We start from the raw sequence: 26,968 nt of genomic DNA, 5'->3' as shown, positions 1-26,968 counted from the left end.
ACAAACTCTAAAGTCTTGTGGAAAGCCTTCCTAGAAGAGTGGATGCTATTGAAGCTACAATTGGGAAACAGGGTAGCATCATATTCATGCTGATTGATTAGCACTGGAATGTGCAACAAGCTCACACAGCTGTGATAATCGGGTTTTTGCCCATAAAGTGTATCCAGACCTAAGCACCTTTTGACTGAGAGGCATCAGGAACTGTTGGGTGGATTTTCCTCTCTAGTATTTAGCAAAAATTGAGATATCAGCTGTAGTCAAACTCACCCTTTAATCACAAAATTTGATCTATTAAAGAAAAAAAGAATATCATAGCCATAAGTTTTCAAAACCATGTGAGATCTGGTTTTGCCGAATACTAAAACAATATAAAAACTTTCTACCAATGCTAGTCTAAATCACACAGCACAGAACCATCTGTTGGTCAGATAAAGACGAAGATTCACCAAAAAAAAAAAAAAAAAAAAAAAGTGACATACTGAATTGAGGTTCTTGTATTGATTATTGCTACAGGATAACTAATAGTTACATCATCTTTCACTGTCTGCAGTAAATACAAAAAATATCACGTCCTGAAGAATTATAGATGTGAGGTGACTAAACTTCAAAAGAATGAGTCTCCAACCAACACCAAAAAGATAAGTTGGTGCAACTGAAACTTTTTATGTAAAAGCAAGGGCAGGTAAGGGATTCCATGCATATAAAACTGATAATGTAAGACAAAAAAAAAAAAAAAATTTATGCAGATTTGGAGGAGATGGGGTTTAGTTTACTAGTCGATTTAAGACCAAATTACTGCACACCATTTAAAAATTCTTCTAGCAACAGCAATAAAAAATGAAAAAATTATAGGGTTTCAATCTTCAGAGATCTTCTACTTTTAGCTAAATCGGTAGCAACTGTCAGAAGAGAAAAAAACAAACAAAAACATGTATTGTAGCACCAAAGGTTCAGTTGTGTGTTTGCTCGTGACTCCACAAACTGAACGCAGTCTTAAAGGTCCTATGACACAGTTTACACATGAATTGCCGTTTGAAGGTAATGGTTGAAAGGGGTGGGGCATGGTAAAAAAGTGTATCTGATTCTTGAGGGGCAAAGCCTTTTTCGCTCCCACCTAATTTTTCCGGTAAAGCGGGGCGTCTCTCTGGCTCTATGGGCGGTATTTTAGGTGGCAGTGGTGGTGGCGGGGGAGGAGGAGGAGGTGGAGATGGAGAGCTCACAGGAGCACAAGCTTCTGGCTCTTTAAAAGATGACACATCTTCTCCTTGTGCCATATGCGACTGAAAGTGACTCCAAAGTCGAAAATTCGTTCGGAAGGCTTTGTTGCATACGTGGCAGATGAATGGTTTGACTGAGCACAAGAGTTCCTGGTGGCGTTCCAGCTGTTTATGGACTGTAAACATTTTCCCGCATTTTTCACACGACCACATGCCGCGCTCAGAGCCAGTCATGTCTTCCTTTTGACTGTAAATGGCTTCTGAGCTATCGTCCATCTCATCTGTGGGTTCTTCCTTAATTTTAACGTTAAACTGTTTTGAAACGCTAAGGTCCTCAGGGAGGCAGTTAGAATCCTCGGAATCGAAGTTCATATGTTCCGAAGAATCGCTATAAACACCGTCGTCTTTCGACGAGAGAAAGTTATTCCCTTTGCTGGACTCGGACAAAGACTGCAACCTTGGTGGGTTGTTGACCTCTCCGTTGTGATCGAGCGCAGGCAGTGAAAAGTTTTCCGTTGGCGTCATTGTATTTTGGTTGTGGACCTCAACTTGATGACGCCAGATGCTGAAAGAAGATTTAAATGTTCGCATGCACTCAAGGCATGTCAGCTTTTTATATTCGCACTTTGGTTCATGTTCGTTTTTCTGTTCTGGGGTTGAAAACCGAAGGCTACAGTAGGGGCAGAGAGTAGCATTTCTGCACATGCGTTCATGATTCCCTTGCTCAAGAAATGAAGTAAACTTTACATTGCAAAGTCGGCAAGGATACACCTCCTTGTTTTCCACCGGGCTCTTTGGAGGAGAAGATACCTTAGGCCTGATGGACTTGTTGCTATATGTAGACCTCTCTTCTGGATGCATTTTGAGGTGCTGTTTATACTGCGTAAGAAAGCGGTAAGATTTCCCACACTGGTTACAAGTAAAAGCAGCTTTGGTTCTCGATCTCAAGCTTCTTTTCATGGCTTGTGCTTGGCTACTAGAAGATCCAGGAAAGCCTGGTTTTCCCCTTCGCAACTTAAACATAAGAGCTTTTTTAATTTCCCGTTCTCTTACAATGTCTATTAGTTTCCTTTGGAATTTTTCATCCAAAACGGTTTGTGCATTTGAAGCAGGTGATGGATTTTTCAATACTCCATGTTGCGTCTGACAGTGCGTCCACACTTTAAAATTTGTGTGGAACCTTTTGTAGCAAATATCGCATGAGTATGGTTTTTCAGGGTTATGGTACATGTTAATGTGACGATGAAGACCAGCTGTCGATCTAAAAATTTTAAGGCAGTGTTTACATTTGAATTTTTTGTTTTGGAGGACATCTGGCGTTGCAATGACCATTTCCTTGCTATCGTCTGAATCTGAGAAATCGCCAAGGGCTGTAGAGTCTTCTGCATAGTTTCCATCAGATTCTGGAGAACTACTTCTTTTCAATTTTACTCTTAAAGGTGGTATTCTTTTTTCTGGCTGACATTTTCTTTTAGCTGAATGAGTACGCAAAGGAGAGTCTTCAGATTTAACAGAAAATGCTCTACTCCTTTGCTGAGTAGCATCTCCTATTCGCATTGCCTCTGATGGTTCTGAAGCAGGGCTGCTGGGCTCAGTCTTTATACATAAATCGTTCTCTGTAGAAGTTGACTGTGATAAACTAAGGGGTCTTAAAGGATCCAAAGTCTTTTCCTGCTCCTTGTCTCGGTTTCCAGGTTTATCTATAGGTCCTTTTAAATTGTGCCTTTGAGAAATTCCAATAAGCACATCCTCATTTGGACTATCCCTTTGGGATGCTGTTACTTGAACGGATTGCAAGTCAATGCTTTGTGAGTATGCAGGAACTTGACTGTCCATAGATAATGATCTTCTAAGAAGACTCTTAACAAGTGGACCACTACGGTCAATCTGTTGGCTTGAGGATCTGATGGAAGAAGCTCCAAGTCCCATCTGAGGATAACACAGTATCTTTCTTTCGTCTTTCATTTCTGAAGTGCCTTTTTCTGGTTTCTGTGACGAATATAGAGATTCTGTTGAGCCAAGTAAAGATGCTGATGCCAATTTCTTCTTTAAAATCTCATTTCCCCTTGGATGTGATCCAGCAGAAGGATGGTCATTCACATCAACATCATATCCTTCAGATACCTTCTGATGAAATGTTGCTTTGCGTTTCAGCGACCCACTTAAGGGCTGATCACCTGAGTTAGAGGACCCATGCCACTTCCTTTCAGAAGACAAGAAACTGGCAAGAGAATCACCCGGGCGCACATGGTGCTTAACGGAAGGTGCTTTCCCCAAAGACGTTGAAGGCTTTGTCTGGCTTTTGTCCTGATTACACAAGTCTCTGCTTTGCGCCTCGGTTCTACTTTGACAGACAATAACGCTTCTTTGCTGAGACCCACTTTCATCTTCCTCTTGGACAGTCAACTTTTTGCTGGAGGAAGAAAATGGTGCCTGTGGGGTTTTGGAAAGAATATTTGTCAGGAAGCTTATTCCAAGGCTGTATCCTTGTTCCTGAACCGCCGCGAGACTTCCTTTTTCAACAAACAGCGATGAGGAATAGATGTAGTTCAAGACGTTTTCAAAGGCGTCAGCTTCGCAAAAGTCCAGCTGAAAGACCGTTTGAGACTCGTTGTTTTTGTCCGTGAACAGACTGTGGAAGTACTCGCTGCTGGCAGCCAACACGTTTTTGTGTGCTCGAAATTTCTGGTCTCCGACTATCAGAAGAACATCGCACAGCTGCCCCTTCAGGCGTTTCTCGTTTAAGGAACTCAGAATGGAAATTGCATGGGCCGGATTTATGTAATGTAGAAGGCCATCCATTGTTCTGAGAAACCTAGAAAACAGACATTAAACAATGAGTTTTTTCTGCTACATGATCAGGAGAACCCTTTACTTTATTAAACACACACATTATATATATATATATATATATATATATATATATATATATATATATATATATATATATATATAAACAAACAAACATGACCAAAATACCATAAATCCCCCAAAGCCAAATCAGTAATAGTGCAAAAGCTCCTCCAAACAATATGCAGTCCAAGCTCTTCTTCTTAAACCTTGTGTCTCCTCATTAATACGCAAACTTCTGACATGATGACGTCACGTGTATCAAGTGATACAGCGACTTCCTCATATTCTTTTCAGGACACACACATATAAGGTTTGTTTGCACAATCCAATAGTTTTTTTTTTTTTTTTTTGCATTGCACTTTGTGATATTTTAATATTTATTTGGTGTGGGAATGCTCAGCAGTTATTAGCAGCAACACAGCATATTTATTTATACATTTTTTGGTAAGTATGGTGATTTTTTATTTTATTTTTTATAATAAAAAAAAAAAAATGTCCCTAACATTTTTGTGCTGTAAGACAGCACTTTCTGCTTTATGGCCTAGACCGAGCCCCACTACCTCCTGGGATTGCCATGTCACAGCTGTCCCTGAAGGCAGTGTGGTACCACTCTGCTACCAAAATTCTGCACAACTCCGTAGTACATCTTTGCATGCAGAAGGATGCTGTGGGCCGCTATAGTGGTCATATACCAGAATCTGGAGACATTTATGTGTATACGCCGAGATCCCCTGGGCGGGTGCAGATGCAACACAGGGCTCTGCCAGTTCCCAAGTACCTGAAAGACTAGCGGTGCATCTCTGCACACCCAGGATTTTTTAGGATATATGTATGGAAGAGGAGTAGGGGGAGGAGATTGATGTGGTGAAGGGCCGCTTCATTATGATGTGTGCTAAAACAGGGAACACTGTAATTTAACGCATGGCATGCCATAACTATATATTTATTAGGCCTTAGGATTTTACTGGGAATGGCAGCTGTGCGGAGTTAAATGCCTTGTTGATGTCAGAGAGCAGAGGAGAATGGGCAGATGGTTCAAGATGATAGAAAGGCAACAGTAACTCAAATAACCGCTCGTTACAACTGAGGTATGCATGATACCATCTCTGAATGTACAACACATCAAACTTTGAAGCAGGTGGGCTACAGCAGTAGAAGACCACACTGGGTGCCACGCCTGTCAGCTAAGAACAGTAAACGGAGGCTACAATTCGCACAGGATCACCAAAATTGGACAATAGAAGATTAGAAAAAGGTTGCCTGGTCTGAGGAGTCTCGATTTCAGCTGCAACATTCAGATGGTCCGGTCAGAATTTGATGTAAACAACATAAAAGTATGGATCCATCTTGCCTTGTATCACTGGTTCAGGCTGGTGGTGGTGTAATGGTGTGAGGGATATTTTCTTGGCACACTTTGGGCCCCTTGGTACCAATTGAGTATCATTTAAATCAGGGCTCGACAAAACCCGGTCGCCAGGTCGCATTGGCGACTAGAAATAGCGACCTCGCGCCTGGGGCAGCACAGCTGGGGGTATCCTGTGTCTGTGGACCCCCCCAGCGTGATCGCGTCGGGCCGTTCCGCCGGCGGCCGAAAATTTAGGCCGCGGCTTTGAGGCCTTCTGCGGTCCTATGATTCCTTATGGAATCTGGCGCCCTCTTGTGGTCGCCGTTGGTATGACAAACCAGCAATGTTAATGAAGATTCCTCTGCCTGTATTATATTACCTGCCTCTTCTTCCCTTTATTTAGAACCCCCTAAACATTATATATATTTTTTATTCTAACACCCTAGAGAATAAAATGGTGGTTGTTGCAATACTGTCTGTCACACCGTATTTGTGCAGTGGACTTACAAGCGCACTTTTGTTGGGAAAAATAATTTAGTTAATAAAAAAAATAAGACAACAGTAAAGTTAGCACAATTATTTTTTATATTGTGAAAGATAATGTTACGCCGAGTAAATTGATACCCAACATGTCACGCTTCAAAATTGCACCCGCTCATGGAATGGCGACAAACTTTTACCCTTTAAAATCTGCATAGGCGACGTTTAAAAAAATTCTACAGGTTGCACGTTTTGAGTTACAGAGGAGGTCTGGGGTAGAATTATTGCTCTCGCTCTACCGATCACGGCGCTACCTCCTATGTGTGGTTCGAACACCGATTTTATATGCGGGCAGGACAGGGCGCGTTTAAAAATTATTATTTTTTCTGCTTTATTTTAACTTTTTTTTTTTCCACCTTCTTTTAAAAAAATGTTGTGTCACTTTTATTCTTATTACAAGGAATGTAAAAATCCCTTGTAATAGAAAAAGCATGACAGGTCCTCTTAAATATCAGATCTGGGGTCAGAGAGACCTCGGATCTCATATTTACACTAAAATGCAATTGAAAAAAAAATTGTCATTTGAAAAAAATAAATAAAATGTCCCTCTAAGAGCTATGGGCAATGACTTGGAGACGGGGGGGGGGGGGGGGGGGGGGGCGATGGCGGCGCTGTTATCTTCCCCTCACTCGTCTCCATGTCAGGCCAGGGACAGGTCCGGATCGCCGTCACGGACCTGGCTCCTAACTTTTTAAGCTGGCTCCTAGATTCCAAGCAAATTTGTCAACCCCTGATTTAAATGCCATGGCCTACCTGAGTATTGTTGCTGACCATGTCCATCCCTTTGTGACTACAGTGTCCCCATCTTCTGATGGCTCCTTCCAGCAGAATAATACACCATGTCACAAAGCTCCAATCATCTCACCACTGGACAATGAGGTCACTGTACTCCAATGGCCTCCACACTCACCAGATCTCTTCCAATAGAGCCCCTTTGGGATGTTGGTGGAAAGGGAAATTCGCACCATGGATGTGCAGGCAACAAATCTGCAGCCACTGTGTGATGTTATCGTGTCACTATGGACCAATATCTGAGGAATGTTTCCAACACCTTGTTGGATCTATGCCATGAAGAATGAAGGCAAAAGGGGGTCCAACCAGATACTAGCAAGGAGTATCTAATAAGAGTGGCCGGTGAGTGTACACCCGCTTATGTCCTTATGAGCCAAGAGGCGTATGGGTGCTACACTTTGTTGTTTACATCTTCTCCTTCCCTGAACTGTCCCCACAATTCACTGTGTTAATCTGTTAGCATCTAATCCTTGTGTAAGCTCCATGTTTTTGTCAGAGCTTACATAAGGATAATAAACTTAAAGTGTAAGTCCTGTCAAATCCTAATTATACTTAAAGCTGGTCCCACCCCTCCAGGTGTAAAAGCGTTCCAGTCCGGTCACATGATCGGCTCCCAGCGGCAGCTTCAGTGTAGAGGAGGGAAAGCCGACAACGGATGCACCATTGTAAGCCTATGGGGGACATCATCACCCAGGCTCTGCAGCCATTGTTGCCAATCTTTCCTCTTCACGGAAGCCGCTGCTGAGACTCAAGTACACACTATTTTTCATGTCTGACATTCACAACCACTTTAGGAGGAAAAAAAAAAAAAAAAAAAAAACTTTCAGCCTTTACAACCACTTTAAGGCTTAACTAATAACCTGTAAGGTGTTTAGTCATCCATGGATGGACACTTTTAGGTACTGTAGTTTGTCACCATTTATTTAGTGGGCATAAGCAATTTTTAAATCTTGACACATTTGGTATTTATTTTTCCAAGGCAACATCTTTTTATATATTTTACTAAACATTGGGTATTACATTGTGTCTGTGTGCACCACAATTCATTTTATTGTATTTCTTAAAATAACGCGTTTGATAAACAGGTGCTCAAATTCTGTGCAACATAAAAAAAAAAAAAAAAAATTGCAGCAGCCAGCATTTTATTCTCAAGGACCTCCGCTTTAAAAAAACAAAATAAAAATAAAAAGCATATACACACATAAAATAGATTATATATATATAATATATATATATATATATATATATATAAAAAATAATTATATTGGGATTCCGAGTAATTTTCTAGGAAAAATGTGCTGATTTTAACCACTTGAAGGCCTTTTCTGGTACTTTTTGTTTACATTCCTTGTAATAGAAATAAGGATGACAGGTCCTCTTTATGGAGACAAAACGACCCCAAATCTCTTCCTTACCTGTTGAAGTATAACTAAAGGCAATTTTTTTTTTTGGTTTTAGATAGAGTGGAGAAGGATTAGAACACATTTCATTGTCCGCAATGGATCACAGAAGGTTAAAAAAAAAAAAAAAAAAAAAAAAAAAAGAGAGAGAGAAGGAGAGTATACACACACACACATACACACACATACACTGATTTCGAGGGACTGTCCCTGGTCTGGAACAAAGTTCCTCTTTCCTCCTCATTTTGCTCTGATCTATATAGTGATATAGAAAATGGACACTATTTCTTTCAAAATGTGCCAAACCTTTCATCCATTTTCTAAATAGCTGCATTTGTAAATGTCAAAAGCGAGTATCAAGGAATAGTAGTGGTAAAAAAATAAATAAAAAAATCCCTAGTGGGTTTAAAAAATCTTTTTATTTTTGTGTAGAATTCTCCTTTAAGGGGGCGTGGCAAGGGGTGTGTCCTATGCCTACATACTTTTGTTAAAAGGTGTCCCTTGCTCCCATCTCAAAAAGTGTGTGTGTGTGTGTGTGTGTGTGTGCGCGTGTGTGTGTGTGTATACACACACACACACACACACACACACACACACACAGGTGCATCTATTGCAGCAGTCAGCAAGGGGTTTCAAATACATGTTTGATAAACGTCTGCGCAAATATTGAAGGACAAAATTTAAAAATTGCAACAGCCATCATTTTATTCTCCAGGGTCTCTACTTTCAGAAATAACATAATGGTTTTGCGAATTCTAAGTAAAAAAAAAAAAAAATGCTGATTTTAATGTGTGTTAAAAGTTGCAAAATGGCAAAATTGCCCTGAACAGCAATCCGTTAAATAAATAAAATTGATGTGTGTGTGTTTTTTTTAAATAATAAATTTATATATATATATATATATATATATATATATATATATATATATATGGGTTCAGTTTCCTTTGAGGAGGATGGTGGAGAACCCCTGCAGAGGATGCAGCTCCCATATTGGGAAGATCATATACATTTAGATTTGTTATAGCACATACACCACTAGAAGTATAACAGAACACTAATAGGTCACTATTTGAAAATGAAAAATGTTAGTTGTGACAAGTGGTCACTTGGGTCACACCGCCATTTTTCAGGAGCCCCACGTCATAGGAGAAGAACTAACGGTCTCCAACAACATGACTCAGTGGGGACAAACCTAGCGAGAAAAATCATCAGATTGCACACTCCGCCAATAGGAAGCCACCCAGCACGTCACGTGGCGAAAGAGCGCGCAAGCGCAGTACGCGCCGCCTCAGCCTGCCTTCGGCGCATGCGCAGTGGCATCTGCTTCAACAGAAGGGTGTGTGAGGGGGGAGAGAGAGGCAGGCGAGCTGACAGCTATTTAGGGGAAGGCGGCGGCGCTCCCGGGAAGCGGGCGGTCGCAGCGAAGGGACGGAGAGAGCAGCGCAGGGTTGTTACGTCAGGGAGCGGCCCGCGGGCCTTGGCTCTACGGGGACGTCCGGATAACCCACCGTCACTCCCGGACCCGGGGCGGCGGATTCTTCACCGCGCCGCTGTCTTCTCCCTCCGGTCCGCAATTCATCTGCGAGCTCCTGCCGCCGTGATTCCATCCATCTTGAATTTGACGTCATCCCACACCAGAGATGAGGTCATCGCACGGAGCGCTCGTCACGTGCGCGGCGTTCCGATTGGCTGGATCCGCCGGAGGGGCGGGGGGAGAGGGGGGCGGAGCCGGGGGAGGGGCTCCGGGGAGAGAAAGTGATGATGATTGTTATTGTCATCAGCAGCAGAAGAGATGACGGGGAAGATGTCATCCGTCCTGTGATCTGCAGGGGAACTACAGGTCCCAGCATGTGCGCTGCACAACACGGACAGAGGTCTACCATATATCATCCTAGAATAGCAAATATATATACACAATACTATAAGAGTTTAGGACTCTTTATAATATTCTTATAGGATTTTATATAGTAAGGGGTTTATAAAAATGTAATAATAAAGTATTAAAAAAAAACTAAAAAAAAAAAAAATATATATATATATTTAGGGTTTTCTTTTTTTATACTTTATTATTACATTTTTATAAACCCCTTACTATATAAAATCCTATAAGAATATTATAAAGAGTCCTAAACTCTTATAGTATTGTGTATATATAATTACTATTATAGGATATATATAAATTAAAATCTTTTACAAAAATTTAAATCTATTATAAAAATGTAAAAAAATCAAAAACTATAATAATTGTACAAAAAAGTTGATTTGATCCCCTGCTGATTTTTGTACATTTGCCCCACTGACAAAAAAACAAACAATCAGTCTATAATTTTAATGGTCGGTTTATATTAATGCCGAGAGACAGAATAACAACAAAAATATCCAGAAAAACACTTAAAAAAAAAGTTATAAATTGATTTGCATTTTAGTGAGTGAAATAAGTATTTGGCCCCTTTGCAAACCATGACTTAGTATTTGGTGGTAAATCCCTTGTTGGCAATCACAGAGGTCAGATGTTTCTTGTAGTTGGCCCCACCAGGTTTGCACACATCTCAGGAGGGATTTTGTCGCACTCCTCTCTGCAGATCCTCTCCAAGTCATTAAGGTTTTGAGGCTGACGTTCGGTAACTCGAACCTTCAGCTCCCTCCACATATTTTCTATGAGATTAAGGTCTGGAGACTGGCTAGCGCACTCCAGGACCTTAATGTGCTTCTTCTTGAGCCACTCCTTCGTTGCCTTGGCCCGTGTGTTTTGGGTCATTGTCATGCTGGAAGACCCATCTACGGCCCATATTCAGTGTTCTCGCTGAGGGAAAAGAGGTTCTCACCCAAGATTTGATGGTACATGGCCCTGTCCATTGTCTCCTTTAATGCAGTGAAGTTGTCCTGTCCCCTTAGCAGAAAAACGCACCCAAAGCGTAATGTTTCCACCTCCATGTTTGACAGTGGGGATGGTGTTCTTGGGGTCATAGGCAGCATTCCTTCTCCTCTTCCAAACACGACAAGTTGAGTTGATGCCAAAGAGCTTGATTTTGGTCTCCATCTGACCACAACACTTTCACCCAGTTCTCCTCTGAATCATTCAGATGTTCATTAGCAAACTTTAGACGGGCTGTACATGTGCTTTCTTGAGCAGAGGGACATTGTGGGTGCTGCAGGATTTCAGTCCTTCATAGCGTAGTGTGTTACCAATTGTTTTCTTGGTGACTGTGGTCCCAACTGCCTTCAGATCAATGACAAGATTCTCCTGTGTAGTTCTGGGCTGATTCCTCATCGTTCTCATGATCACTGAAACTCCATGAGGTGAGATCTGTCATGGAGCCCCAGACTGAGGCAGAGTGAGAGTTATTTTGTGTTTGTTCCATTTGCGAATAATCGCACCGACTGTCGTCACCCTCTCACCAAGCTTCTTGGCGCTGGTCTTGTAGCCCATTCCAGCCTTGTGCAGGTCTACAATCTTGTCCCTGACACCCTTGGACAGCTCTTTGGTCTTGGCCATGGTGGAGAGATTGGAATCTGATTAATTGCTTCTGTGGACAGGTGTCTTTTATACAGGAAACAAGCTGAGATTAGGAGCACTCCCTTTAATAGAGTGCTCCTAATCTCAGTTTGTTACCTGTATAGAAGACACCTGGGAGCCATAAATCTTGCTGATTGATAGGGGATCAAATACTTATTTCACTCATTAAAATGCAAATCAATTCATACCTTTTTTTGAAATGTGTTGTTCTGGATATTTTTTGTTGTTATTCTGTCTTCCATTAAAATTATAGACTGATCATTTCTTTGTCAGTGGACAAATCTACAAAATCAGCAAGGGGTCAAATACTTTTTTCCCTCACTGTATAAACGTGCAAGTGTTATTGCGCTGGTAGATCCAAGGGAGCTGCTGCCAAAAACAATGGGATGTGATTGTAAATAACAAATATAGTAGAAAATTTGCCGCTCTGTAAATTGACAAGAAAATTTCAAATGATAAATAATGTGAACATCAAACTCTGTCATAAGTAAAGTCCCACGAATAGTGACAAAACCTCTTAATCAAATTCAAGATGGTGGAAAAGTCCAGTGCTCAATATACAATTGCATCTCATAAAATTAGAATATCATCAAAAAGTTAATTTATTTCAGTAATTCAATTAAAAAAGTGAAACTCATATATTTTCTATAGATGCATTGCACACAGTGATACATTTCAAGCATTTCTTTCTTTTAAATTTGATGATTATGGATTACAGCCAGTCAAAATTCAGTATCTCAGAAAATTACAATATTACATAAGACCAATAAAAATAAAAGATTTTTAGTACAGAAATGTTGGCTTACTGAAAAGTATGTCCATGTACAGTATAGTATGCACTCAATGCTTGGTTTGGGCTCCTTTTGTATGAATTACAGCATCAATGCGGAGTGGCACGGAGGCGATTAGCCGGTGGCACTGCTGAGTTGTCATGGAAGACCAGGTTGCTTTGATAGCGGCCTTCAGCTCGTCTGCATTGTTGGGTCTGGGGTCTCTCATCTTCCTCTTGACAATACCCCACAGATTCTCTATCAGCATCTCCATAAAGCTGGTCAGCAGAGGGAAGCATGAAGTGCTCTAGAATTTCCTGGTAGAGCGCTACTCTGACTTTGGACTTGTTAAAACCCAGTGGACCAACACCAGCAGATGACATGGCTCCCCAAATCATCACAATTAAAAGAAAGAAATGCTTGAAATATACCACTCTTTGTGTAACGCACCTATATAAAATATGAGTTTCACTTTTTGAATTGAATTTTTTAATTCAATTACTGAAATAGATGAACATTTTGACGATATTCTAATTTTATGAGAAATTTAATGAGATGCACCTGTAAGCCCACCTTGCACTTTTAATGTGGATATTGATGTCAAACGAAGAAGTGAATCACCCAAGAGTTCCTCCACCGGGTACAAGACAATAGATTAAGTTATTAGTCATGAGCGCAGTGTGGAAAGATATCCCTTATGGGGGGAAGTCTTTAACACCTTTCTTCCCTTTGGATGGAACCGCTCTCATAAGGGATGGTAGGAAATAAATTCAGCATGTCATAAATGGATGTAAATTAAAAATATTCCCATAGTGTAAAACTGTTTGTAAAATGTATTAAAAGATAAAGCACCAGCTACTCACAATATATTGGATAAAACAATCGTATATGCAATCGTATATGCAACATGTATTGGTGCCGGGAATCAAACTGACAACCTTAATGGAAATCAGTGGGTGTGGTGATGTCACAGATGTGGACTCCACCCTATGTTCTTATAAGGCATACCCCCGATGACATCAATTCTGATGAAACGCGTAGGGTAGAGTCCGCGCTTGTGGCCTCACCACGCCCGCCGATTGCACAAGGCTGTCAGTTTGATTCCTGGCACCGATACATGTTGCATATATGCTCAATTTAACCATTACATTGGGAGAAGTTAGTGCTTTATCTTTTTATAGATTTTACAGTTTTGCACTGGGGATATTTTTATTTAATTTCATTTATGACATGCTGGATTTATTGCCTACCATCCCTTATGAGAGCGATTCCTTCCAAATGGAGGAAAGGAGTTAAAGACTTCCAACTTAAAATGGAACTTTGCCCATAACAAGCTGATAAAAAAAATAATGTTCTTTAGCAAGGAATACAAATTACACATTAATATTTATGCTACTAAAATGAGTGTGTGCTGTAAATTGCCTCCAGCATTGTTTCTGTTTCTTCTTGCTAGAGGCTGCCATTTTGCCGAAGCCCCCGAGCAGCATCAAATCATAAAGTGGAACTAAACCCATCGATTTAAAAGTTTCAAAAACTAATTACATTCCTGGAATGCCGGGATTGCTAACTGTCACATTTGCTTGTGTCCTCTACCAAACTGTCAAACCATCCAATGGCTGGTGTCATAACTGATCACATGTGCAGTACCATGGCAGTTGCAGATAAAACAGAAGCAGCTTTCTCGGCTGTAAAGGATAGAAGGATATAATTCTGCTTTAAGACTGTCAGCAGATTGGCCTCTACAAACTCAGCAGTGCCTAAGAATGCCAAAAAATGGAGAGCAACTGAGCATGTGCAGAGCAAGGCGAGACAGTGTATTATGGGATTTTAACCACTTACCGACCAGCGCACGCCGATGTACGTCCTATTTTTGAAGAGGGATATCTCGGTAACGGCAACAGCTGCTGCCACAACCGAGATATCCATCTCTTCAGGCGCCGGTCATCTGTATGATAACGGTGGTCTCCGCGGCGGATTAGCAGCGAGATCACCGCTTTCGGTGGCGGGAGAGGTGCCACCCCCCCTCCCGCCACCCTCCCGCACCTTCTGCCGCTTACCGGAGCCGTCGGTAGCGGCGGAGGCGATCGGGTCCTTTCGCTAGCTGGGTATGGAGACGAGTGAGGCTAAGATGGCCCCCACTCGTCTCTATGCCATAGGAGGGCGGAAGCGACGTCAAAACGTCACTTCCGCCCATACCTCTTAAAGGTATATTTTTTTTAAATGTAATTTTTTTGTTTTTTTGGCATTTTAGTCCAAATATGAGATCTGAGGACTTTTTGACCCCAGATGTCATATTTAAGAGGACCTGTCATGCTTTTTTCTATTACAAGGGATGTTTACATTCCTTGTAATAGGAATAAAAGTGATCCATTTTTATTTTTTTTAAAAACTGTGTAAAAATAAATAAAATCAATTAAATAAATAATAATAAAAAAAGTTTTTTAAAAACACCCCGTCACGACGAGCTTGCGCACAGAGACGAGTGCATACGTGAGTAGCGCCCGCATATGAAAACGGTGGTCAAACCACACATGTGAGGTATCGCCGCGATCAGTAGAGCGAGAGCAATAATTCTAGCCCTAGACCTCCTCTGTAATGCAAAAAATGTAACCTGTAGAATTTTTTAAATGACGCTTATGGAGATTTTTGAGGCTAAAAGTTTAACGCCATTCCACGACTGGGCGCAATTTTGAAGCGTGACATGTTGGGTATCAATTTACTCGGCGTACCATCATCTTTCACAAAAAAAAATTGGGCTCATTTTACTGTTGTCTTATTTTTTTATTCAAAAAAGTGAATTTTTTCCCAAAAAAGTGCGCTTGTAAGAACGCTGCGCAAAAACGGTGTGAAAAAAAGTATTTCAATGACCGCCATTTTATTCTCTAGGGTGTTAGAAAAAAAACAATATAAAATGTTTGGGGGTTCTAAGTAATTTTCTAGCAAAAAAAAATGTTTTAAATATGTAAACACCAAATCTGAAAAAGAGGCCTGGTCCTTAAGTGGTTAAACAGTATAGACACTTATTTTGAATGTTTTACATAACTATACCTGCAGAAGGGGCCAGCCTGGAGGGATCAAGCAGGACTTTATTTTCTGACTCCGGCTGGGTTCACACGAGTGTGATGTTTGTGCAATGCAAATTCAGCCATACAAAAGGTATGGCTGAAATTGCATCACATTCGCACAAAAATGGTGCAGGACCCTTTTTTTGGTCTGTACTGAAATCGGATCACATTGCTGTTGGGGTGATGGAACTTGACTGGCCTGCCTGACCTCAACCTGATAGAACACCTTTGGGATAAATTAGAGCGGAGACTGCGAGCCAGGCCTTCTCGTCCAACATCAGTGCCTGACCTCATAAATGTGCTTCTGGAAGAATGGTCAAACATTCCCATAGACACACTCCTAAACCTTGTGGACAGCCTTCCCTGAAGAGTTGAAGCTGCAAAGGGTGGGCCAACTCAATATTGATCCCTATGGCCTAAGACTGGGATGCCATTAAAGTTCATGTGTGTGTAAAGGCGGGTGTCTCAATACTTTTGAAACTATAGTGTAGTTTGATGTTCACTTTATTTATCATTTGAAGTTTTATTTATCATCTGAAGTTTGCTAATGAACATCTGAATGATTCAGAGGAGAACTGGATGAAAGTGTTGTGATCAGATGAGACCAAAATCAAGCTCTTTGGCATCAACTCAACTCGCCGTGTTTAGAGGATGAATGCTGCCTATAACCACAAGAAAACCATCCTCACCGCCAAACATGGAGGTGCAAATATTATGCTTTGGGGGGTGTTCTGCTAAGGGGACAGGGCAACTTTACCACATCAAAAGGGACGGGGCCATGTACCATCAAATCTTGGGTGAGGACCTCCTTCCCTCAGCCAGGCCATTGAAAATGGGTCATGGATGGGTATTCCAGCATGTCAATGACCCAAAACACACGGGCCAAGGCAACAAAGGAGTGGCTCAAGAAGGAGCACATTAAGGTCCTGGAGTGGCCTAGCCAGTCTCCAGACCTTAATCCCATAGAAAATATGTGGAGGGAGCTGAAGGTTTGAGTTACCAAACGTCAGCCTCGAAACCTTAATGACTTGGAGAGGATCTGCAGAGAGGAGTGGGACAAAATCCCTCCTGAGATGTGTGCAAACCTGGTGGGGCCAACTACAAGAAACGTCTGACCTCTGTGATTGCCAACAAGGGATTTACCACCAAGTACTAAGTCATGGTTTGCAAAGGGGCCAAATACTTATTTCACTCACTAAAATGCAAATCAATTTATAACTTTTTTGAAGTGCGTTTTTTCTAGATTTTTTTTTTTTTTGTTGTTATTCTGTCTCTCAGAATAAAATAAACCTTTCTTTTGTGCGCTAAAAACAAAAAAAGAGCGACAACTAAATTTTTTTATTTTAAATGTATATATATATATATATATACCGTATATATATATATATATATATATATATATATATATATATATATATATAAATAACTATAAACTTTCTGCTATAAAACATCCAATAAAAAAAAAGTTAAAAATCAAATTTCTTGATAAATTTCGTGTATTCTGCTACATATTTTTGGTAAAACAAAAACAAATAAGCGTATATTGATTGATATGGTGTATATACTGAATACTGGAATTTTTATTTATTAAACTTTTTTTTCCCACTAGTAATGGCGGTGATCAGCGACTTATAGCGAGACTGCGATATTGCTGCGGACAGTCTGACACTATCTCACGCTTTTGTTAGAGCCAGTGACACTAATACAGTGATCAGTGCTACAAATATACATGGTCACTGTAGTAATGAGATCCCTGTAAACTCACTTATTCGGGGAAACCTATCCCACACCCACCTAACAACTGTCCCCGAGCCACCCCCATCAAATCATTCTCTGCAGCTATTACCCTTTGTACCACCACCCCCTCCCTTTAGAATGTAAGCTCTACGAGCCGGGCCCTCCTGTCCCTTCTGTATTGAACTGTACTGTAATTGTGCTGTACCCCCTCTACATTGTAAAGCACTTTGTAAACTGTTGGCGCTATATAAATCGTGTATTATAAATATAATGACACTGGCTGCAAAGGGGTTAACATCTGAGGCAATCGAAGGGTTAATTGTGTGCCTAACCAGTGTTTTGGTGTACTACATGTGCTGCTTTTACTAAGGGAAGTAGTGGATTTTATTCCCTGCTTTGCAGGGAAAGAAAATCTATCACTTCCCTCCTGACAGGACAGGGCTCTGCCTTGTTTACATAGGAAGAGCCCTGTCCTGTGTAAATTCACAACGATTGGCAGGTGCCGGCAGTAATCCATTGGCCAGCACCCAGTGATTGCTATCTGCTGTGTTTAATCACAGCACGGCCAGGTCGCCGGTAGCACGCACACGCGCCCCCACCCAGAAGTGTGCTAGGTATATCTAGATTATACGGTCGGGAAGCAGTTAGCTGGTTATAAGCCTCAGACATGAAGTAAGAACGAAGCCTATCCCTCTATAGTGTGTACTTGTCTTGTTCCTCTGCTATCAGCATGAATAACTTCTGACAGATCTTCCTGACACCAAGAGAAAAAAGGTGACTACAAGCACACAGCCTGCGATTGACAGCCTCAGCTCTGTTTATGTGTGCTGGAGGGGTCTCCCTCCCCTCCAATCAGCTCTCCTCCCTTCAGCTCTCTTCCCCCCCCCCCCCCCCCCAAAGTTTATAAATTCTGCACTTTGAATGGATGTAGAGTAGAAAGGGCCGCAGGTAAACAGGTACAACTTATATAGGAGGATTTGTTTCATCTCTGTGCGTCACCCGAGGCCAGTCCCTTCACTAAGTGTATGTAAGGGATTTACAAGCCACTTTAATGATTTATTTTGTTCAGCCCGCGGATGAGAACTCTACCTGTGTATGGCCAGCTTTAGGCTTTCAGTTACAAGGCTATACTTTCTGTTTTCAGGGTTAGAAAGGAAAGAAATGATTTCATCGTGAGTCATCATACAACTGTTTTCTGTTTGGCTGAAATGAATCCGCCATAAGAGAGTTCTGCATGTGTAATGACTTCTCAGAGGTGATTCATACCGAGTTCCCAGGGAAATTTTCCCTGCACAGATCTCAGGTCTAGACTCGTAACCCTTTCGCCGATAGAGATGTCTTTGCATTTTGTGCTCGCGGTGTATAAAAATAGAAAAAAAACATGTATTAGTTAAAACCCCAAACAGTGTGTATTTTCTGAAAGCAGAGACCCCGGAGAATAAAATAGTGGTAGTTAAAATCTTTTTTAATATCATACAGTATTAGCACAATGGTTTATCAAGCATACATTTTCTATTAGAAATAAACTAGTTAATTTTAGGGCACACAAATATGTTACCCACTTTTTCAGCAAAATATAAAATATTAGGTCGTGCCAAGTAAATAGATACTCAACATGGCAAGCCTTAAAATTGCGCACCTTCTTTAACCACTTACGGACCGCCCGCCGCAGTTTTACGCCGGCTGTTTGAAGGAGGATATCGTTGTTACGGCAGCAGACAGCTGCCATAACCCCGGTATCCCCCTCTTCAGCGAGCGGTCCACTACAAGATAAAAGTGGTCTCTGTGGCGGATTCACCACAAGATCACTTTTATCAGCGGCGGGAGAGGGCCCACCCTCCTGCCACACTCCTGCCTCACTCTGGTGCCCTCCGCCGCTTGGCGAAGGCGATTGCGTGCTGTTAGGCATGGAGACGAGTGAGGGGAAGATGGCCCCCATCCATCTCCATAACATTGCAGGGCGGAAGCGACGTCAAAATGTCACTTCTGCCCACAGCTCTTAAAGAGGAAGTAAACCCTCATGAGTTTACTTCCTCTTTGATTCCCTGCAAAGGCAAAGCATAATGGACTACTATGCATCGCATAGTAGCCCATTATGTGTCACTTACCTGACAGAGGAGCCAGCGAAGTCACCGCTGTCCCCTGTAGTTCCGAGCGTCCATCTTCTTGGTGGGTCTCCATGGGTCTCGCTGCTCCCACGCTGTGATTCGCCGGAGCAGCGATGACGTCACTCCCACGCATGCGCACGGGAGCCGACACTCGCGGCATATCGCCACGATCTGCGGCTTACCCAATGCGCCTGCGCGCCGCTGTCTACGGCGCATGCGCTGTAAACAGCGGTGGCTGTCTTCAGGTAAATATCTCCTAAACCGTATAGGTTTAGGAGATATTTCTTGGGCCTACAGGTAAGCCTTAATCTTAAAGGGCCTGTTGGGAGTGCTGATCAGTGTTGTGACACACGTAGCCCCTCCCCCCCACAGCCAGAATCACTCCCTAGGACACACTTAACCCCTTCAGTGCCCCCTAGTGGTTAACCACTTCACTGCCAGTCACATTTACACAGTAATCAATGCATTTTTCATTGTGCTGATCGCTGTATAAATGTGAATGGTCCCTAAATAGCGCCAAAAGTGTCCGATCTGTCCGCTATAATGTTGCAGTCACGATAAAAATCGCTGATCGCCGCCATTACTAGTAAAAAAATAAATAATAATTATAAATATAACCCTAACCCTAATATTAACCACTAATACTAACCCTAAAATTAACCCCTAACCCTAATATTAACCTCTAACCCTAATATTAACCCCTAACCCTAATATTAACCCCTAACACTAATATTAAATCCTAACCCTAATATTAACCGGTAATAATAACCCCTAGCCCTAATATTAACCCTTAACCCTCATATTAAACCCTAACCCTAATTTTAACCCCTAACTCTACTCCTACCCCTAAAATTAACCCCTAATCCTAATATTAACCCCTAATCCTAACCCTAATATTAACCCCTAACCCTAATATTAACCCCTAATCCTAACCCTAATATTAATCCCTATTCCTAATTATAAACCTTAACACTAATATTAAACCCTAATCCTAATGTTAACTCCCTACCGCCAACCATATGCACATATGCGGCCTTGGCAGTCAGGGGTTATACCAGGGTGATTCCTGCAGCTGCATGCATCATCCTGGTACCGTTTTTTAGAGCAGGTGGTCGGCACTTCAGGGATAACAACCAATGTGGCTAAAAGATCGGCAGATCTGGCACATCCGTCGACTAGAGTGAGACCGAAAGGAAGCCAAAAACGGCCTTGATCCAATTTCCTTAGTGTAAATGCAGAAAGCGACATCACTTCTGGTTTACTCGGCAGCCAATGGCTCGGTTTAAAAAAAATTCAGCATTCAGAATCGCCATCTTTGGCGATCTGAATACTTTGAAGTGCAAAGGTGGAATTTGGGGTCTATTAGACCCCCGATCCCTCCATAAAGGGTACCTGTCACCACCTATTACTGTTACAAGGGATGCTTACATTCCTTGTGACAGCAAAAAAGGGATCTTGTGACCATGTAAAAAAATAAAATTAAATGAGAAAAAAAAATATCAATAGGTATCGCCGCAATCATCAGAGCTAGAGCAATAATTATAGCACTATACCTCCTCTGTAACTCTAACCTGGTAGCCGTTTTTTTTTTAAAGAGGTTTTTAGGTACCGTAGTCTGTCGCCATTTCACAAGTGTGCGCAATGTCAAAGCATGACTCGGCTGAACATCAGCTTTCACATTATACAAAAGAGTTTCTGTGTGTTTTTAATTTTTATTATTTTTTACAATAATTTTTTTATTATTTATTGCAATACTTTGTGTTTTTTTTTTAATCAGCCCTGTTGGGGGGCTTTGGTGAGATATCAGGGGTCTTAACAGACCCCTGATATCTCCCCCTTGAGTCAGAGAAAGAGCCAGAGGATATAAATTTCCCAGTCTCTTTCTCTGCAGCCTCAGCTGCACTGATAATGAATGGAGAGAAGACAGCGGCTCCTCTCCATTCATAAACTGAGACATCGTAATCACAGGAGGTTACAATGTTTCAGTTATGTGAATGGACAGAGTCAGTGATTACTGACTCTGTCCATACAGAAAAGGAAGGAGCAGGACATGGAGAGGGACAGCATAATGGAGAGGGACATGGAGGAAAACTGGAGGGGGACAGCAGCAGAACAGAGGGGGATACGGAGGAAGAACAGAGGGGGACAGCAGAACGGAGGGAGACATGGAGGAAGAATGGAGGGGGACAGCAGAACGGAGGGGGACACGGAGGAAGAACTGAGGGGGACATGGAGGAAGAATGGAGGGGAACAGCAAAACAGAGGGGGACATAGAGGAAGAACAGAGGGGGACAGCAGAACAGAGGGGGGCACGGAGGAAGAACGGAGGGGGACAGGGAGGAAGAACGGAGGTGGACAGCAGAATGGAGGGGGACAGGGAGGAAGAACGGAGGGGGACAGCAGAACAGAGGGGGACACGGAGGAAGAACGGAGGGGGACAGCAGAATGGAGGGGGACAGGGAGGAAGAACGGAGGGGGACAGCAGAATGGAGGGGGACACAGAGGAAAACTGGAGGGGGACAGCAGCAGAACAGAGGGGGACACGAGGAAGAACGGAGGGGGTCCGCAGAATGGAGGGGGACACAGTGGAAGAATGGAGGGGGGCAGCAGAACGGAGGGGGACACGGAAGAAGAACAGAGGGGGACAGGGAGGAAAACTGGAGGGGGCAGCAGCAGAACAGAGGGGGACACGGAAAAAGAACGGAGGGGGACAGCAGAACAGAGGAGGACACGGAAGAAGAACGGAGGGGGATAGCAGAATGGAGGGGGCATGGAGAATGCGCTGACAGTCAGCGGTGATCGTGTGTGGGAGAGTTACAAGCACCGATCACCGCTGTATAGATTTCACTAAAGCAGCTGAAAGCCGCAGGGGGGAAACCCCACACATCAATCACTACTGACTGTCCAGGTATCGGGTGAAGCATCCGGAGCATTTTCCCGAGTACAAGTACTTGGGCAAATTCTCGGTATCGGTGCCAATACTGATACTAGTATCAGTTTCTGGACAACCCTATTTATCACTAGAGGGCACTGTGAAAAACACTTGTGGACCGCCCACAATGTTTTGCAGATGGGCAGCCCCTGCAGGCAAAGCGACTTATTCATACATTGCTGCCTGTTTCCAGGTTTAGGGTTTTGGGTTACTGAAAGTGAGACAGCAGCCACATAGTCTGTATGGCTGGTTGTCCGTGGATGGATGTGCAGCAGGCAGGCAGGTGGTGGTTAGGCAGACCAGGGCCGTGGCTGGGATTGCAGCTAGAGCAGGATTTAGATGTGGATTGCAGAGCAGAGCCATGACAGGCTGGATGACCAGGTGCAGGGTCAGGTAAGCTGCGTCGGTAATGTTCAGGCAGATAGACAGAGCAGCAGGCAGAAGAGGAGTCCAAAACAAGCCAGGGTCGGAGTATCAAGCAGACAGCGTTAGTGAGAACAAGCCGGACCAAGATCAGAGGTCAGCACAGGTAACAGGTCAGAACTCACCGGAGCTGCAGACCAAACAGCAATGAGTCTATGCAGGAGCTCAGTTTAACCACTTGCTTACTGGGCACTTAAACCCCCCTCATGCCCAGACCAATTTTCAGCTTTCAGCGCTGATGCACTTTGAATGACAATTGCGCGGGCATACAACACTGTACCCAAATGAAATTGTTATCATTTTTTTCCCACAAATAGAGCTTTCTTTTGGTGGTATTTAATTACAGTTGGGAGTTTTATTTTTTGCTAAACAAACAAAAAAAGATGCAAAATAAATAAATAAATCATGTTTAATAGTTTGTTATAAAATTTTGCAAACAGGTCATTTTTCTCCTTCATTGAAGTGCGCTGATGAGGTGGCACTGATAGGCTGCACTGGTGGGCACTGATAAGCTGCATTGGTGGGCACTGATAGGCTGCACAGGTGGGCACTGATAGGCTGCACTGGTGGGCACTGATAGGCATAGTTAAGGCGGCACTAATAGGCACAGATAAGGTGGCACCGATGGGCACAGATAAGGCCGCACTGATGGGCAAAGATGGGCACAGATAAGATGGCACGGATGGGTGGCACGGATGGGTGGCACTAAGGGGCACTGATAGGTACCACTGATAGATGGGACTGATGGGCACTGATAGGTGGCTCTGATAGGTGGCACTGCTGGGCACTGATGGGCGGCACTGATGGGCACTGGTAGATGACACTGATGGGCACGGATATGTGGCACTGGGGTGCAGCACCTTTGTTGCGGCAGATTGTGGGCACTGCTGGGTGGCACTGTGGGCACTGCTGGGTGGCACTGACGGGGCACACTTATTTTTTATTGAGGTGGCACTGGCAGAGGGCAGGTGGGCACTGGCAGGGCTGGCCGTGATCGGGACTGATGTCCCGATCACAGCTGCCGGTGATCGGCTCTTTTTTTTTCTGTCAGCGCGAGGAAGAATAACAGCCGATTACTGGCTCCGTTGTATCACATGATCAGCTGTCATTGGCTGACAGCTGATCACGTGATAAGGGGTCGGGATTGACCCCTTGCTCGGATCGGTGATCAAGCGAGTCTCATAGACTCGCCGATCATAGAGCGCGCCGCGCGCGCCCCTCAGGGGGCACGCAGGCCGCTCGTGCACGGGACGACATCAATAGACGTAGTCCCGGCAAAGGAGGTCCGCGCTGTAGCCGTCATTCGGCTATAGCGCGGGTCTCAAGTGGTTATATTTGCCTGCCTGATTTACGCGCATGCGCCGACGTGCGAGTGCGCATGTGCGTACGCCGCGGTGCCAATGCGCTAGTGCGCATGCGTGTACGCCAAGAACCTCTAAGTGTACTGCGGACCTGTCTTTCCTGACAGATTGGCCGGGACTTGCTGACAGACTCCCCATGTGTTCAATCACAATGGGAGCCTGGGTGGGAGGAGCTTATGCGCGCCCTAAACCCACAAGTAGGCAGTGACGTATCGTTTATTTGCCTACTGCGGCCACCCCTGCATGGTACATTGCGGGCTCGGGAGGCAAGTGGTTAAAGTAGCGCAGTGCTAAATAGCAAAAAAAGCCTGGTCATGAAGGGGTAAAACTTTCTGGAGCTGAACTGGTTAAAAAAAAAAGCAACAATCCCACCATTATTGGTGGCTAGTGGCTTTTAAAGAAGCTAAAAGAATATGGGGGAAATATGGGACTTTTCAGGTACATGGACACAAATATGCAGAGAAATTTTAATACAAATTGTTACAAAATGTTATTAAATTACAAAAAATTGGATTAAAAGCATACTGTACAGTCATATATTGCCATTCATCAGGCATGTTGCTCAGCATGTTTCGCCTATTCAAGCTTCTTCAGGAAAATGCGTGGTGATGCTTCTGGTGAAATAAACAGAAATAAATCAAAACAATATCACATAAACATTGTTATATTCACATAATTGGTTTACTATGCATGTGTGACAATAAAGGCTACGTCCACCTATCGAAAAATAGTCTCCCAAAAGAGGATCCCTACCTCCAAATGATGAAGTGGCTTTTTTAGACCCCCCACTTTCACTGCTGAAATACTCTTTCCTGTCGTGTTTACAAACATTTAACGCTCCCCTTCCTATACTGTGGACTGAACGTTTGTAAACACTGGCAGTGTTTACACTTCGAATGACTGTAATTGGTTCACAGTGATCACAAAGTACAGAGCCACTCTGAGTGGCTCTGTGCATTGTGCCTGTGAGCGGAGCTCGATCACAGCCATTCATGGGTGCCCTAGTTACTCCTGTTTATAAACGGCCTTCCAGAAAATAGCATGCCCCTCTCTGCTAATTTTCGAACAACACAGCGATAGTGGGATGGTTGATGCTCTTGGTTTTGGAACGCATAGGTGTGGTGGTCAGGTGCCGTAAACGTATGGCCATGTAGTACATGTGTGCTAAGCATTACTAATCAGGAGACACTCTTCCAGCTTTTACCTACACCGCCACCTACTGGTGAAAGCTAGTGTGTGCGCACACAACTCTGTATGGGCTCTGTTGTACTGTATTTGTAACAATGCCAACAATGTGAAAAGCATCAGGGCCCTTTCACACCGATCAGTTTTTCTTCTGTTTTTGCCTTACCAAAAGCGAAAGGTAAATGTATGACCATTAAATCCTATGGAGCTCGTCACAACAGTCAGTTGCAGGTCTGTTGCGTTTTTAGTCCTGGATGCTGCATTTTTGGTGCATGTAAAAAAAAAAAATGCACCTTCTGAATAAAATGAATGGAAAATGAAAAAAAAAAAACACACCTGTGTTTGCTTTTTTGGTGCTTTTTTAAGTCGCATGAAATTTTTCAAAGGTGGAAATCGCACCAGAAACGATTCAAAAACGAAGCAAAAGCGCATATGCATTTTTGCTGCATTTCTGCAACGAAGCAGCGTGAAAGCAGCCTGAGCTGAAAGCCGTGTTTCTTTGGTTCCCAATCTGCCTGCTAGTTTACTATTAGCCCCGGTGCTTAAAGCAGTTGTAAAACCTGTTTGGTTATTTATACCTATAGGTGAGCCTATAATAAGGCTTGCCTGTAGGCAAAATAAATATCTCCTAAACGTTCACTGTTTAGGAGATATTCACCCTGCATGCAGCCACTGACGTCAGTGGCGCATGCGTTCTGAAGGTCTGACATACCGTACTGGACCTTCAGAGCTTCTTGCCGGAACTGAGGGCTCCCGCGTGGGAGGGACGCCATCACGGCTCCGGCCACTCACAGCGCCGGAGCCCACCAACCCAGAAGAAAGTTCAGGGGAACACGACATCCCTCTCAGCAGTGATCAGGTGCCGCTGGAAGGGCTTTGTTCAAAAGGTACTTCATAATGTGCTAGTATGCAATGCATACTAGCACATTATGTCATTGCCTTGCAAGTTTTTTTTTTAGTTTTTTTTTTTTCAGCGGTTTACAGCCGCTTTAATATGTAGCCCTGTAATCAGAGAATGACAGCTTCCATCTGAGGCTTCTCTTATGCCGCGTACACACGATCGGAATTATGGTCGGAAAAAGTTCTGATGGTTTTCCCAACGGAATTCTGACGGGATTTTGCTCAAGCTGTCTTGCATACACACGGTCACACCAAATTCTGACCGCCAAGAATGCGGTTACGTCCACCACGTACGACGGGACTAGAAAAAGGAATTTCAATACCTAGTAGCCAATAGCTTCCATCTCATAGTTGAATCTGAGCATGCGTGAGTTTTCACGCGTCAGAATTGCATACACGCGATCGGAATTTCCGATAGAACGTTCTTCCATTCGGAAATTCGAGAACATGCTCTCAAATTTTTGCTGGCGGGAATTCAGCCAGCTAAATTCCGATGGAGCTTACACACGGTCGCATTTTCTGATGAAAAGCTCTCATTGGTCTTTTGCTGGCCGAAATTCCGATCGTGTGTACGGGCATAAAAATAGGATTTTTATATACAGCTTACCTGTAAAATCCTTTTCTTGAGAGTACATCACGGGACACAGGAGCTCATTACATAGTGGGTTATATAGGCACCTCTGGTGATTGGACACTGGTTAACCCCAATTAAGGAGAATTCCTCCCCTATATAACCCCTCCCATATGGGAGGCACCTCAGTTTTGTAGCAAAGCAATAGGAAATCACGTAAAACCCAAGAGGGGCGGGAGCCCTGTGTCCCGT

The 26,968-nt window shown here is 43.1% G+C and overlaps 1 protein-coding gene across 1 annotated transcript; it reads right to left on the bottom strand.

The window, feature by feature from the left end:
• Positions 1-252: 252 nt before the first annotated feature.
• Positions 253-9,835, bottom strand: ZBTB21 (zinc finger and BTB domain containing 21). Its single transcript, XM_077479839.1, has 2 exons — positions 9,656-9,835; positions 253-4,032 (listed from the first exon to the last, which is right to left on the bottom strand). The coding sequence occupies exon 2, from the start codon at positions 4,017-4,019 to the stop codon at positions 951-953; it is 3,069 nt and encodes a 1,022-aa protein (XP_077335965.1). The 5' UTR covers positions 4,020-4,032; positions 9,656-9,835; the 3' UTR covers positions 253-950.
• Positions 9,836-26,968: the final 17,133 nt, after the last annotated feature.

Source organism: Lithobates pipiens, unplaced genomic scaffold, assembly GCF_037356315.1.
Source record: "Lithobates pipiens isolate NorthernLeopardFrog02 unplaced genomic scaffold, aLitPip1_a1.2 Scaffold_16, whole genome shotgun sequence".
NCBI lineage: Eukaryota > Metazoa > Chordata > Amphibia > Anura > Ranidae > Lithobates > Lithobates pipiens.
The sequence above is the reverse complement of the archived record's forward strand: the minus strand, read 5'-3'. Positions and strand labels throughout refer to the sequence as shown.